Source organism: Cuculus canorus, chromosome 9 (assembly GCF_017976375.1).
Source record: "Cuculus canorus isolate bCucCan1 chromosome 9, bCucCan1.pri, whole genome shotgun sequence".
Taxonomy (NCBI): Eukaryota; Metazoa; Chordata; class Aves; order Cuculiformes; family Cuculidae; genus Cuculus; species Cuculus canorus.
The window spans coordinates 17,579,410-17,595,527 of record NC_071409.1 but is presented as its reverse complement, the minus strand read 5'-3'; the positions used below and the strand labels follow the sequence as shown (position 1 = coordinate 17,595,527).

General features: G+C 37.2%; 1 protein-coding gene across 3 annotated transcripts in view; it reads right to left on the bottom strand.

Annotated features, from left to right (window-relative positions):
* The window catches only part of PEX5L (peroxisomal biogenesis factor 5 like), a 46,939-nt gene that overhangs the window by 9,424 nt on the left and 21,397 nt on the right, over nt 1–16,118 (bottom strand). For all 3 annotated transcript variants that reach the window (XM_054074189.1, XM_009559282.2, XM_009559283.2), the window contains 5 exons: nt 10,451–10,546; nt 3,224–3,340; nt 2,167–2,310; nt 1,641–1,711; nt 525–722 (listed from right to left, as the gene is read on the bottom strand). In XM_054074189.1, the coding sequence (XP_053930164.1) occupies nt 525–722; nt 1,641–1,711; nt 2,167–2,310; nt 3,224–3,340; nt 10,451–10,546 (626 nt within the window). The remainder of the gene's footprint in view (nt 1–524; nt 723–1,640; nt 1,712–2,166; nt 2,311–3,223; nt 3,341–10,450; nt 10,547–16,118) is intronic.

Below are 16,118 nucleotides of genomic sequence, written 5' to 3'. Positions count from 1 at the left end.
GTTCTAAAAATCGTGTTTATATCTTTAATGTCTTTATCATGCATCTTACAATTCAGCGATGCTTATTTATCAACCTCATGAAATCATGACGAAGGGCTTCCAAAATGGATATTATTCCTGGATTTGAGTGGCTTATTGGGATATAGGAAATGTGATAAACTGTAGGAAGAACACACACATAGAGTAGGATATAGGCCTGCTGTGGATTTGAAAGCAGCTTAAGAAGGGGTTTGCTGGATGTGGGAATACAGAGGCAGCATACAGGGTTAGAGGAAAGCGATGGGAGTTGAAAAGAAGCATCTCTTTTTAGCTGTTTTGGGTTTTTTTAACTTTCAGAGATGGCATAAAATGGCCTTCAGTCACTAAAGTGAATGTCCTTGTGTTGGCTTCCCAATCCAGCCACTAGAGGTGTTGAGTCTTTCATCATAGAGAACAGGCTGAACTTCTACAGAGTAAGTAAGGAGGCACAGCATCCACCAGTGTTTCTAGTGGATTTTCAACATCAGGGTTTACACTGTACTTACCTTTCATCCGATGTCTTAGACATTCGCCTGGTAAGTGCAGGGGACCCTTTTTTGCTTTTCACTATGTATTTGTATTTTGGATTTTGCTTTATCCAGTTTCTTAGAGCTTGATACGCTTCTTGTTGATGGCCAGTATTAGTGTAACTTACAGCCAGGGCCATCAGAGCTTTTAAGTTGTTTGGCTGTAGTTCCAAGCACCTAGGCAGAAAACAAAAATATATTGAGGCATTTTTTTAGCCAAACACAATTCTTGAATTCTCCCAAAAGAATCTCTGTTAAAAAAAAAAAAAAAAAAACAAACAAAAAACCACTCACAAGTAAGATCACTGCAATAATGCTTTTAAAGAAGGGACTTTGTCTTATTTCTCTGTGCTAAGTGCATTATACGTGTATATGCACACCGCTGTGCGTACACACATGTACTTAAACATGGGCATGTAAGTTTTGGTTTCATCCTTCTGGTAAATGTAGGCAGATTCATTTTTATAGTATCTGTCTGGTAAACAAAGAGAAGCTTTACGTAAATTAAAGCCAACAGTTTAATAGTTTTCAGCTATACAGAAGTAATTTGAAAACAAAATGCAATTGAATATGGACAAAGTGCTTTGAATGGAAGCATGAAAACTACTACAGGAAGATGATAATGCTGCTGATATTTTGGAACTTGCATTTTACATACAAGCATACTGTGATCTTCACATCTTTATCAAATTAAAAATGTTTTCAGTTTAGTATTTAGAAGCTGAAGAGAACTTGTTCCAATTAAGAAAACCTCTTCATTAGGAGACAGACTACAGAAAATGTGTCAAGTGTCTAGACTATCAAAAAGGGACTATGTCTGCATTATGCCTCATTCATGTTTATCACGCCACGTTACTTTTCTCTTGTGCAATTACTTAAATTACAAGATTAAATATTGCACTTTATTTATAGAACAGAAATATTCATCACCAGTCATCCCTCAGAAATCACTGGCAAGATTTCTGTATCTATGTCAATGCTTCAGTTAGCTAAATAAATGCTTCATGTCACAAGGTAAGCATGTAATTAAATATACCTAGGCTGTCATGACCTACTAATCATTAGACCCCTTATTTAGTAATTATCTTCATCTACCTTTGGAGGGCGACAATGGCTGCTTGCTCGTTTTCATTCTCTGCCTGCGTTATGCCCAGGAACTGCCAAGCCTGCAAAAATAATCATAATTGCGTTGTTTTGTCATATATACCCAACTGCAAGCAGAGTTACAGCTAGTATCACTGTTAAGAAGCAGGAGTAATAAAAATAGCAGCTCTAAAAAACTGTCAACATTCTTGTTACATCAAAAATGCTCATCTTCTCTAGAGCAGCATTTAAAAGATAGTTTGAAAACATCAGGAAAAGAAGGAACGGTTTGAAATATTGTCTCTTTCAGATGCTTTTAAATGAAAACTTGGAAATGTTATCTTTCCAAAACCAGATTCTCATCTTATAGAGAGCTCACCTTAATTTCACGGCATACACTGTTCCAAAACCACTGTTACCATTCAATCTATTTCTGTCAGTTTTGACTAGCAAAGGTTTGAGCTTCGAAATCACTCGATCATTGCGTGCTAAAGGGAGTCCCCTTTTCATTTATAAGTAAAAGGCGATGAGTGAATACCTCTGCATCATTGGGTTCTTGTAAAATAGCAGCTTCCAGGTATAAGATTGTAACTGGCAAGTCCCCTTCTTTCATTTTTTTTAGTCCTTCCTCAAAAGCACCAGGCCAGTCTTTGAAGGGATTCTCAGTATGGAAATAATAACCCTGTAGAAGGGAGACAACGGACCCATGATGAAGCATTGTAGCAAGGAATGGCAAATCTATAAAATTAAATGATTCTCCAACTGGATGTAAATACCCTTTGTTCTATGAAACTGGTGTGAGCTCCCCCATGGAATTTCAATGACAAAAAGTATAAAAAGTCAGCATCATGAGACATTTATATTTCTGCACTCTTTATTTTTACTTTAGCTCTGAAGTTACACTCACTGGTACTCATGTTGGGCTCTCCTGCTCCTGTCAAAGATAATGCCAACAACTCACACTGACTGCAATAAAACCAGAACTGAAGCTAGCATGAGCCAAATGCATCCAATTTGATGGTAAAGCGCGCACACACATCAAGCAGTTGACTCCATACAGTGACTGTAACCTGATGTCTGTTCAATTAATACATTGAAATCTTCAGTTAACCTTCAGGATATAGAAGGGTGTTGCAAACACCTGAGTTTGTTTTAGGATTTCTTTAAATTTTGCCTTTTCTCTTCTTGCCACTGTGGTGTAATGGATGTATGCTAATATCAGCTATATAAATTAATCAAATTAAAATATACAATGGAGGGAATGAAGAAGAGAGACAGAATGTCTATTATTTCTATCCACAACAGTGTTTGACTGTGCTATCCCAGATTTTTTTATTTGGTGCCCTTCCTTAAGTGCCCATCTTCAAAAAAGCCCATTCAGCATTTTCCTTCATGATCCTTTCAGCTGAATTCAGGCAATATGCAAGTCTAAATATATTCTCTCTATGGTATGGTCTTTTAAATCTACCCTGCTCACAGACACGTAAAGAGGATGAGCTCTTTTGGGTAAAATTAGCTTCTATGTCCAAAAAGTTTTCTTGAGCTCCCTGGAATAGTGGAGGAAGGATGCTCTGCATTAAAAAACTTTGTGTTACCTTCTCAATGGTTGAGATGGTGACTTGCCCTGGTGCTTCCTGGTTCTCTGAAATCCAGTTTCTGCGAGCCATTTCTTCCCATTCTGCTTGCATTTTATCCCAAAACTCTGTGTCTGACTGGAAGAAAAAGAGGGAACAAAGGGGAAGAAAAAGAACAACAACTCTTTAATTTCTTTCTACCAGTGGTCTGACTCTGGCAATTTTGCATAGCAGTATTAGTTCTATTAATAATCATACTGACAAATAATACAGGACAAATTTGGAATTGCGTCTAATTGCATTTTCTTTCTTATATTTGAATACATTTTGTCAACAGAAAACTCTAACTTAGAGAGAGCCTGTGTTCTGTTTGAAGCAGGATTTGCAGCAGCTTACACAGCATCTTGGTGATGCTAGCAGTAAATTGTTACATAAAATTTATAGGAAAAGAATGCTGCTATTCGTTGGCCATAAGGAAAAAAAAAAGAAACAGCTAAGCAAATATGAGAAAGAATAACAATAGATAAAAAGGTTTAAAGGAGAGCAAGCATCCCACTTTGGTATATTCACCGTAATTTTCAACTGTGTAAAAGAGTAATGGCAAAGTTTAGACAAAGGGTGTTTGCACAAGTGAATTAATACAAATGGGGCTTTCGGGCATAGTAGAGAAATCCTTATGTTACATCATATACTGTGCTGGTGAGAGGAATCTGTAAGACAGCATAAAATTGTACAGTAAAATTAACATTGAGCTCAAAAACAAGAGGAAAAAATGCATCTCCAAGAGAAACAGAAATGATGAAAAAAGAATGATATTTAGGATGTGTTACAACCACAGAGAGGGAACCACTGTGGCTACCAGAAAATGATGCCAAGAAACAGAAATAGGATTTTAAAAGAAAGAGGGGAGAATCCAAGTTGAAGTGCTACTTTTTTCAGCCTCCACAGATTAGTCACAGGCTCTGAAAAGCAGTTCCATAGCAGAATATATGCTTCGCCCTCTGAGCTTTTGCAAAGTTCTCTAGTTTCTACAAGATCACGGCCAGAACTTCCTTGAAGTGACACTACTGAGGGGTTTCTCAGGGTATTCAGGTCAAAAACAGCAGCACAAATAATTCTATTGAAGTTTAGACAGAACTATTTGAGAGTTTGGTGCTAATAAAAATTAATTGCAGGTATTATAAACTGGTCTAGATAGTTTTGTCTGAATCTTCATTACAAGACTGATGGCCTTTGCTACTGCTCCACAGGCAGGTATGATTTGCAAAAACAGAGCTTAGTCCATAACTGCGTGACTTGCTATAATCCTTGTTTTTAGGCACCTTGAAAAAGGGAAGTGCAGGGTATTAACATATCTAGAATGAGTCAGCAGTGAAATATTTCTGTAGTATATTTGAAATGAGGTGCAAACAATTAAGAGAACTTGCACTGGCTAATGGTGGGTGCTCTAAACGTTAAGGCTCTTCTCAAATGACAAGGTGAATTCCCTGTCTAGAAATCTAGCAGGCATTTCCCTTTGGTTCTTACTGTAGCATGTGACTCCTGATATGCAGCACTTTCTTCCAGCATCTCAGAACTGAGTCCTGCAGTTGTTGGATGTGTAAAGGTACCTTCTGTGGACTATGAAACAAATGTGAGTCATTCAGTCCTGGAGAGGAGATTTCCTTCTTTGTAATAGAAGCGAACAGAACACGATAACTCTGTTACACAGCTTCTGAGGTTTCAAAATTTTGCTTTCATTCCAAAATTGATGGACATGCAGTCTTTTAAATAGTTGTGAAACTGTGCTGAAATGTCCTTTTAGGGCTTGAAAAGGCTAGGATAATGAATCGGATTGCTCTCTTCTTTCCTCTTATCAGTCATGACCAGAGGCACTTGAATTCCTTAAACTATCCTGTTCAACAGATGTCTCTATCAATTATTTTGCATTCAGTTCAAATCTGCACTGCGTTGAAGAAGAAATTACTTGACTGTATTTTCCTAGCAGTAATTTTGAGATTCAGGCCGAGTTGAAGGAGTGGAAATTTCTCTTTCCTACAGACTAATAATAATAAAAGTACTGAAAAGTAATTAGCAATGCCTTTTTTAAACAGATTAATTTATAGAATTAGTTAATATATATATACACACACACACACGAGTTTATATTACAGTTTTTGCTTGTATTTTTCCCACAAAAATCCCTTATGAATCAATGGCTTGGAAATATTTCACATTTCTGCAGATTGTAAGCAATCATCTAAGTAAGTTTTAGGTCCTTAGTTCAAATTCTTCTGCTTAATTATATATTTATAATTTACATAGTTCACTGTGTGCGTACTCCAATTAAAAAAAGCTAATTAATTACTATGCGTTCAAGTAGCCGTGCTTAATGTCTATAGTGAGTCAAAGGTGGAGGAAAAATGTAATGGGGAGAAGACCTGCTTTGCCATAAAGTCTCTCATCATATTCTACTTGGACACGAACCAGCACGTCCAGCATGTGGGTTTTCTGAAACTCGTATGGCAAAGCTGCACTCAGCAACTGGATCTTGCACAGTTATGGCACCTGATAATATGCTATAATATTGCCGTGAAAAATGACAGTGTTAATAGCAGAGCAGTTTAATGTCCTTGAGGAAGAGGACTATAAATATTAGTCTTTATTAAAGGCCTCTGCCTATTTCAGCTGTCATTAGTTGCCATTTTTTCATGGACTTCCGTGGCAGGAGGGTTAAATTATTATTGTTTCTGAAAATCTGGCTTTGGATCAAGACTCTGAGATCTAATTTTAACTCTGTTTGCTATGTGACTGGTGCCAACTACTTAATTTCAGTTTTTATTTCTACCTTAAGGCTGGTGAATTACTTGGGAGGTACCAAAAGTTTCCAGATCAGTTGAACACTAACATGTTCTCAGATCATCTGCAGCAGTTAAGTGGAATGACGGCCAGAAAAAAAACATTCACAACATTTGACTGCTTCCAAGCAGAAAAGCCTGTGTTGAGTCAAATAGGCTATTTTTGCTCTTAGTATTTAAAAATATGCTGAAGCAGTTAAACAAATAGGAGGCAAAATATTTCCAGGCTCTTAACTTCCTATGATACAGTGAAGGGGGATATTTCCTGAATATTGCTGGCTAATTTTCAAAGTTACCTTATTTTCATAACTTTAAGAGTAGAATTTCGCCTGTCCTGTTCTGCTATAACTTAATTTGGAATGTTCCTTCTTGATCAGTGTATAAGAAAGACAGGTTCTGTGGTTCTTTGTTAATGCATTGGCATACTCTTCAATGTGAAAGACACAGTAAGTTAAACTTATATGCTAACTATGTAAGATTTCCTTAGTTAATATCTTCTCAAAGCAGAACTTGAAGTATACCTTTTTAGTAAAGTTTAGAAATAAAAATATTATATCAAGGCAAAGATTTGAGAGAGTAACAAATGAAAAGCATCTGAAAGGCGTAAGCTTCTAGATCCCAACTTAAAATGGGGTTTAGGCAGTCTTAGGCACATTCAGAAGTGAGGTTGAAATAGTATGACAGGAATACCATACGTAGAGAAGGAATTCTAACCAGTATTCATAGGAACCACAAAGCTGATGATTCTGGACTATGTTTTCCTAGGCTATAATAATTTAATCTCATCTTCTTTCTACTGTTGTCACATATTTTAGCTGTAATATGTTATGATGCTTCATAACAGTATATTGTGCAGCAGATGGCTCCTGTGATATGGTGGTATAAATAAAATGATGCTGAGAAGGACAGCTCAAAATGTCTTCTGCATAAACTCACAAAACAGTGTGGCATCTGCAGTTCAATCTCTATGCCAGGGAGTTGTGGAATAAGAAAATATCAAAATTGCTCGTTTCCATCTCTGAGCCATTTCTCAGCTGGAGATTTTTGCACTTTCTTCATTTCATTTTTATTTATTCTCATTACCAATAGTGTAGTGGATGGTAAAACAATAGTTTTGACAGCGTATAGGTACAAGGTAGATCTGAATCCCCATGGAGGCATTTTTTAAATATTCAAAAGTATCAGTTTTTTTGGTAGTACAGAGCTACTTATTAGAAAGATTATGTTAAAACATATTTGGTATGGCATTTGGAAATCACGATGACTTTGGGCTCTTTGTCCTTCTGTTGCATGCATAGCAAAGGGATGAAGCAAAAGTCAAACACATTTTCCAGAATGATAGAAAAATAGCCAAGTCTGCAAGTACCCACTAACTGCAAGTGAATCTGGATCTTCTCTAGTGAAAAAGCTAATTTACTTATCACTTTACTCTTAAAAGATTCCCCAATGGCATAGAACATCTTTAAACCTTATTAAGAAAGTATTACCTCACAGATCTTCATTAATCTCAAAGTCTGACATCTTAAAATCATTCCCAAAGTGAATACTGGGTGGAGGATGAAGTTTGGTGTCTTCATTTACTGAACTGTTAATTAATTCCTTTCGAACTAGGCCATAAAGAACCTGAGATTTGCTTTCTTTTCTTGATCAGTATTCTGGCTAATCTTACCACTTGGAGCTTTCCTAGTTGAAGAATATTACAGAAACATCCAAAGCCTAGCAGATGAATTTTTGAACTGTATCTCTTCTCTGCTTAAGAAAGCACTAATCTTTCTGAGATGGGCTGCAATTTATTTCAATCACTCTGGTATTATTACCACTTCATTTTAGCTAGGATGAAAATTCAGCTCTTTTCATATTCAAATGGAAATAACTGCTCTATAAGGTCTTGAAGAATGTTTCCCTTTACGTTTTAACTACCTGGTCCAAGTTTCTATTTTAAGCAGAAGAATAACTTAAGACTGCCAGCTATACAGTTAGGGAAACATTTAGTTAGATTCTTTTTTATAGCTGTTTTTTTAGACTACATTAAAACATTTTAATAACCTGTCTTTGTTCAGAGACCTGGCTGAACAAAAGTCAGCAGTGGCCCAAGTGGCCAAGAGCATCTTGGCCTGTATCAGAAAGTGTGGCCAGCAGGAAGAGGAAAGGGGTTGTGCCTCTGTATTCAGCACTGGTGAGGCTGCACCTTGAATACTATGTTCAGTTTTGGGCCCCTCCCTTCAACATTAGAGGTGCTGGAGTGTGTCCAGAGAAGGGCAATGAAACTGGTGAGGGGGCTGGAGAACAAGTCTTATAGGAGGCAGCTGAATGAACTGGGGTTGTTTAGCCTGGAGAAGAGGAGGCTGAGGGGAGACCTCATCCCTATCTACAACTACCTGAAAGGAAGTTGTAGCGAGGTGGGTGTTGGTCTCTTCTCCAAAGTGACAGACGATAAGAAACATCCTCATGTTGCACCAGGGGAGGTTCAGATTAGACATCAGGAAAAATTTCTTCACTGAAAGTGTTATCAAGTATTGGAACAGGCTGCCCTGAGAGGCGTTTGAGTCACCATCCCTGCAGTTATTTAAAAGACGGATAGATGAGGTGCTCAGGGATATGGTTTATTAGTGGACAGGTATGATTGGACTTGATGATCTCAAAGGTCTTTTCCAGCCAAACAATTCTAGGATTCTAGAACGACCTTTAAATATACAGGTTTGTTGGTTTTTTTTTGTTTTTGTTTTACAATATATTCTCCTCTTTTCTTTACTCTGTAAAGTAATTCAATAATGTCTCGTAATCTGTTGTTGGCCTTAACTAATTTTTTTTTCTGCTGAATGTCTGGGAACTCCTCTTCTCACACAGTTTCTGGCAATTTCAAGAGTACTGACGTATGCTTAACCACTAACCCTAACGCAGAGATGTTCATCATCAGATTCTCTGTGTTGCAATCAGCAACAACATGTTCCACTCTAAGTATCAGTCCACAGTGCAATTAGGAATATCTAGAGTATTTTAATCAGTGGCAATTTGATAGCAAGTCTCTCCTTTCCTGCCTGGAGTAAATGTGTGTGGTGTGTGGCATCAGAAAAGCTGTTGTGTTTCACCAGCAGTTGTTTATAAAGAATCTGCCTGATGAGATAAAAACAATGCACCCAGAAAATAGAAGAAAAATGCATTCAGTGTATGGTTTATAAAACAGCTAACTTTCCGATTGTGTCCATTTCAGCCCTGTACGCTGAGTTAAAAACTTTTTGGTATGCAATAAGATCCTAAGAAACTATGGTAGAAACCATGCAGGCTTACCTTAGTGTATCATTAAAAATACCTTACAAATAAAAATAATTTCTTAAATAAATTCTGTTTCTAGCTAGGAGGCAGCATAATGATTTCAGCCTGGTTTTGTTTGTAATCAACCTCTATTGATCTAGAATAGCTCAACTGCCAACACTGGAATTACAAAGGTATAAAACTTGAGTTCAAGGAGTATTAAAATACAGACACTAAAAGTTAAATCTAACCCCAAATATCCCTGAAGTGATCTAGATGTTGGAGAATAATGAGACTGCAGTTAATGCTAAAAATAATCAGTTTTGAGGAACTGTTTTCGCAGCCTCATACTTTCCATCCTAGAAAATCATTTCAGTGACTGTTACATAATTCAGCTTGAACATTTGTTCTCAGTGGAGTGCAACTGTCTTGAGTTTTGTGGCACTGGGATTTTGAAGAGTTACTGACTGAACCCCTGAGAAGATAAAATGCTGAAGATTGATGTATGTATCTATTTTTTTTTTCTTATTCTGTTAAAAAATCTGTATGGCACCTTGTCTCTAGACAGCATCAGTTCAACTGGGACTAAGGGTATAGGACAGAACTCAAGAGGAATTTTTCATGTTGGAATAGTAGTAGTACTTAGTGAAAAAAAAACAGATGTGTGATAGGAGAACTGTCCAAATGCCTGCACCTGTTCAAACTAATTTGATTTATGAGGAAAGAAGAGTTCTTCTTTTTAAGATTCTGCCAGTAATTATGAAAATGCATTGGTGCATGGTTACTGCTATATGTGCAGTCTTACTGTGGAGAATTGGGTTCTCCAACTGATTGCACACATTCAGTTGCTGGGAAAAAATATGTTTCACTCTCATACTTTATTTGGAAATACACATCTAGGGGAGTTTTCTTTGCCTACTTACTATTGCAATACAAAATTGAAATTGAAAAGCTGCTTCTGTCTAATCTGCATTTATAGATAAGGTTATTTATTTTTTTTTAAGAGACAACTTGCTATTTTAAATAAGTAACTCCAGGAGACTATCTTTACTCTGCTTTCAATATTCCAGTTCCAGCTTTCTCCTACACTTGTGCTGCAAGCTGAATAAGAAATACATAGAACCTTAGCTGAAAATGAAAATAGTAAATGAAGTAATACCTCAACAGCTGCCTTTGCTCTTTCAAATTCTTCCTCCAAAGAGTGATTTCTGGAGAGAAGAGGCCCTCCCCAACGCTGCTCTTTCATTGATCGTGCCTAAAAAATAAAAGAATAAATTAGAAAAGGATGATATATTCTCTGCCACATTTCTGAGTTATTTCCTTAATTGCCTAGAGCCCCAAATGGCCTTTTTCTTGGGCAAAACGTGTTATGTCCCTACATGAACTCTGCTGAATTCTCTGACACTGTAGCAGAGATCGTCCCTCATGGGAAGCAGAGTAAATTATCTTTTCCAGACTTTTCTTTTCACTCAAGATGCATGAAAGATGAAGGAACATCCGAGGGACAACAATGCAAGAATTGGGCTGCAGAGGGAAGAGCTGACAATTTTGTAGAAGACTTTTACCTTCACTGTTTCTTCTCCTGTATTATGACTGTGGCAACATATTCCACCCACTATGCTCCAGGAAGGGAATGTCTCATTTCCCCTCTAGATTTTGCACTTTTATTTCAGGTACTGCTTTGGGATCACATCGGAGAGCCAGGTTTGCTATGGATTTCACTGGAAGGGCCAATCTTTTTTACAAACAGCTCTCTCGTCTATGCCTTACTCTCAGTCAACCCCACTGGAAGTACATAACAAGTTTCTCCCCATTCTTTTATTAAAAACATTTTTTTTCACAAAACACACAATACAAAACCAAACGGTATTCAATGATGACAAAGCACAAAGTGGCCTAATCTTGCTAAACACAGCTCTGACTGCTAATCATTTCCCTTGTGTTTGTCAGAGGTTAAACTCATTAGCCATTTGCCTGACCATAGTCCCAACTGCATTAATTTATGTTATTATATTTCTGATGACTGTACTCGTAATATTTAATTGCAATGAGCCATACTGCTGAAAGACTAATTCTGCTTACTTCAGACTCATCGGGCCGTGTTTGCAAGTGTTGGAACGTGCGCTGCAAACAACTATAACATTCCTGGGTGTCACCTAAGTCCTGTGCAATGCATGGTCAAACACATATGTCTGTGTGTGTACACACGTGTTTTTTTCACCTAGAAAGACGACATTTGTTTGTAAATCTAGCCCTAAAGTTTCTGATTTATTCCTGACCCTTTTGTCTCTCAGGTAGAGATTGATGAGTGAAATGTGTGCTGGGTTGATGATACACATACAGTTAGAAAAGAACAATTACAGCACAGCTTCTGAGAGAATTGTGTGGTATGCCTTCTTCTTTGTTGGCTTCTGGACTTTGCTGCAACTGACAGGAAGCACAGAGCACAAATGAAGGGCTACACTGAGGATCTATTGTTTATGCTTTCACATTCACTACCTCTGGTCCATGTTGTTTAGAAAATAATCCTTTCCTTTGTTGAGGCCAGGAAGAGATGTCAGGCTGTCACTGAAAACACACCAAAACCCAGTGCTATAGACAAAACAGTTATTTTATTGATTAACAGAATTTAGGGTAGAGCAGATAACTTGTCCAAATAGTCTATTTGTCTGTATATCACAAGACAGTGTTTGTCACTGAGCATCTGCAGAATGAAACTGACATTCCACAGGGAATAAATTGAGGTTGTCTGGAATACAAGTCTTTGAGGAAGGTGCTTGGATTTAATTTAAAAAATCAGGACACCTTAATTTTATCACTTTGTTTGCAAATTTGTTTAATTGCCCTCCTTGTTTCCTTTATCGATTTTAATTTCAATTTTCAACTATAATTTCTTTTTTTCAGCAGTTTAAAGTGCTAATTTTCTCTATGGAAAGATATTGATTACTTTTACCAGGTTTTAATTGTTTTTTTAAAATGATATAGAGAGATCGAGATCTTAAATTATCTCATTACAAGGAATTTATTCAGATTTCAACCTTTTCTGTGTCTCTTTTACTCTCCCTCCTTATTTTTTATAGCTTTTTTTTTATAGTCATACAGACAACCAAAGTGAATCCTTCATTCCAGTACCCATCTTGCTGATTCTCCTCTATATAGAAATTAAGTGATCTCCTGTCTCCCACTAATTGTGTCTGCTTCTACACACTCTTCTTGCCCCAGTGCTGCTCAGGGATCACTCATGTTGACATGCTCATACACTCTGAGCCATAGATTCTTTTCAAATTGCCTTCCAGCATGGAATTGTAAGTAGAGCCTTCACTCTTGTTCTGAAATGCAGGATTTTTCAAGAGACTGTATTGGAATACGTATTTAGACAGATGTTTTGGTCACCAGCTCATTTTTATTACTCCCTTATTTACTTTTGTTTTAATTCCACTGTTTCACCATATACAACTTTTATCTGGAAAGGCTTGCATATTTATGTTTAGATCAATAATACTGAAGTTCATGGTTTCTCTTTGGAATCACAGGAGAACCCCCATGTGATTACAGTTCCTAATAAATAACTACTGTTCTTGAGATCTTAGCTTAGCCAGTTCAAATCTGTTTAACAGCTGCTTTATTCATATTGCATGGTGCTAATTTTAAAATCGGAATATGGTATATTACCTCAAACATCTTGCAGGATATCACAGCAGCATTTATCAACCTGAGCTGTAATCTGATCAAAGAACTAAATTTGGTTTTCTTGACACAAAACTCTGTTGATAGACATTAATTATGTTCCTAGCCTTTTCATTATTTATGAGTTGGCTCTTGCAAACTGTTCGATTACTTCTGCTTTTTAATCTTTTGTTTCCAGTGACCGCAATTTCCTTAGGTCAAGGACAATACTGTAAATTGTGATGTTCAGACTGAGTAGTTCTGCAGAAGGGCAGAGCGAGCTTTTTGGGGCAGTAGAGAGGCAGGGGAAAACCAGAACAAGAAGCACAGAAATTCCCTCTTCTGCCACATGTCAGTGTATACACGTTGTCCCCACATAATCCCCACAGAAATATACTTTCTCCTCTATTGAATGCACAGCCAGAGGGAAAAAAGTAATGAACAGAACCCACAGAATTTGCATTTGCATATAGACAATGCAGAGTCATATTCTGAGTTGTGATACCCAGAAATGAAAGACCCCACGTATAACAAACCTGCTGCCTTTTGTTAGTGCAGGAAGAGAGGGGGTGGAATGGAGTACCAGAACTGGAGAACTTCTCATTGCCAGCTGATGATGGGGTGAGACTCTGCAGCTGTCTCCCTTAAGGGGAGTCCAGGTGGGGTATGGGGCAGGGTGGAATGGGTATGTTTGAGGCATGGACACTGGTTTTATATGTTCACCACTCCGCAGTAGAGGTGCTGTAGCTGATGACCGTCTGCTGTGTTCAGAGACAAAATCCTCCATTCCAATACATTTGACACACTTGCCTGCACTTGTAGTCTGCTTGTGTGCTGTTGGACCTTAACTCTTGATGAGAGTCTTAAATTATAGTCTTAACTTTTGAGCAGTCTTCTAATAATGAGCTAAATCTGTCCCTTTTAACTCTTAATTTTGTTGAGTAACTGGCACGTTCAAGGACAGTTGGGGCCATTAGTCTTACTGTAGCTACTGGGGAGAAGTGGGGAATAAATTTTGCAATGTAAATATTGTTGCCCCAACCTGCAGATTTCTGAGGTTTACAAGCTTTATGCTATTGTAGGTTATCTCAGTACTAAAGAAAATAAATAAAAGTGTGTCAAGGAACTTTCCAGAACTGGCAGATAGAGGAAGGACCAAAGATACTTGAGGCCAATACAGTTTAAGGGTTAATGATAAATAATGTGTGATACGACTGGAATACTGAAAACAAGATGGCTACATCCAACGACAGCCACCATGCTGTTGCCTGTTCCATCCCTCATTTCTTCTTTATTAATTCAAATCTTGCCTTTATGATTTTGTATTGGCACACGTTCTGGGTAACACAGGATTTTGTTAGGAAGATTGCATATTTTTAATGAAAATGTGACCTAGTTAGTTAGTATTTCATGTTGAGGAACTAAACCTAACTCGTCAAATAGTGATGAAGGTGATTGTCTGAGAAGCTGCTGATGGAAAATGCAGCAAGTTTGACAAGATGAAATCTTTAGAGTATGGCAGAATCTGTTCCATATGCAAAGGTTACCCTTAAATGAAATAGACAAGATCTGTAGAGGACCAAGTAAGGAAAACATATGTTCTGATAAAAGCTCTTCTTTTACAAGATTAAGAACACAGTCAAGACGGATGGGTCTGTTGGGCACTGACAACTTTGATGGTTCAAGTATAAGCACAAGATGAAGCAGGCAGTGAATGGAAATACTAACTTTCTAAGTGACTCCCTAGAATAAAAACTTAATCTCACTCCAGGTAATTTGTTTGCACTACTAACTACATGTTAAACAACATTTTATTACTTGAATGGACCACAAATTTGAAAAAGAGCAGCTTCTGAGAGAACAAAACAAAACATGAAATATACCAGAACAACAGATGAGAATTTTATACTCTGCTTCTTTTTCAGTTTGGCTTATTAAATTTCACATTTGTTTCATTTTGAAATGACAATCATTTTACAAAATAGTAGAGAGCCTCAACTGACTGAATTTATATTGAATTAAAAATATAGGGTTTTTCTTCTTCAGTTATTCTAGTGGAAACAGGAAATAGACCATATGAAATACATGTTATATATTAAATTATGTAACTGCTTTGACAGAAAGCCACAGCACTTAAATTCTGTGACTGTCTACTTGATTTACACACATCTCAGTTAAGCACAAACTTCTTGGCATTAAGATTAGTTTGAGGACCAGACTCCTAAAAAGGGGCTAGAGGTTCTTGAAGATAAGCTGGACAAAGCATGTGAAAACACGCTGTCCCTCTCAAATGAATGATGTTATGCAATAGATCTTTTCTGTTACTAAGATGTATAAATCTATTGCACAGAAAGGCAAGATATCGTGCCTTACAACTAGTGTTTGGCTTTCCAAAGGGAAAAAAAAAATCCTGTTTGTCATATAGAGATGGCAGGGAAGTAAAGGAGACTTTTTTTCAAAACCAAAACATAGGAATGGATCCTGATAATGATTATATTTCTGTTTTCTGGGAAAACTAGTGCATAATCTCAGGAAAGACATTTGGCATTTTGGTGTCTCATTTTTCCATTTTCAAATGAGGCTATTATTTTCCATTAATTTTCCATCTGACAGAAAGATTTTGAAGTCCTGGCCTAAAAATAGCTATGAAAGAGCAGAAAATAATTTTCAACTAAAAGTTAATCCACCCAACAAATCTCTCATGCCCCTACTGGTGGCATTGACTGAACTTGAAATTTTTCCATTTAAAAATGAGAAGCAGGAAAGAAGGTGTATAAGCAACCTGATCCATGTGATTGCGTACATAAATGTATGTTTGTACACATATATGCACACACACGTATCTGAAACCATACAGCTCTAAGTAATCATTTCCACAAGGTCCTGTCCAATAGACAACATGACAGTGGAATTGGGCAAATCTACAAACCTTCAGCCCAGAGCCCTCCGTATTAGAGTTCCTTTTCCAGCAGGAAAAAGTCCTTTGACCACACTGCTCTCCCACCTGTGGAGATAAACTGCTAATGAACATTGGTTTAATGATTCTTTCCTGTATTCCTTAGCCATTTCCCCGTTCTGGGGAGCCCTGGTTGACCAAGAGACCTTGAGAAGAGTTACATTACAGGGATGGGGAACCATCAGAAGCTTGTATTTCAGAAGTG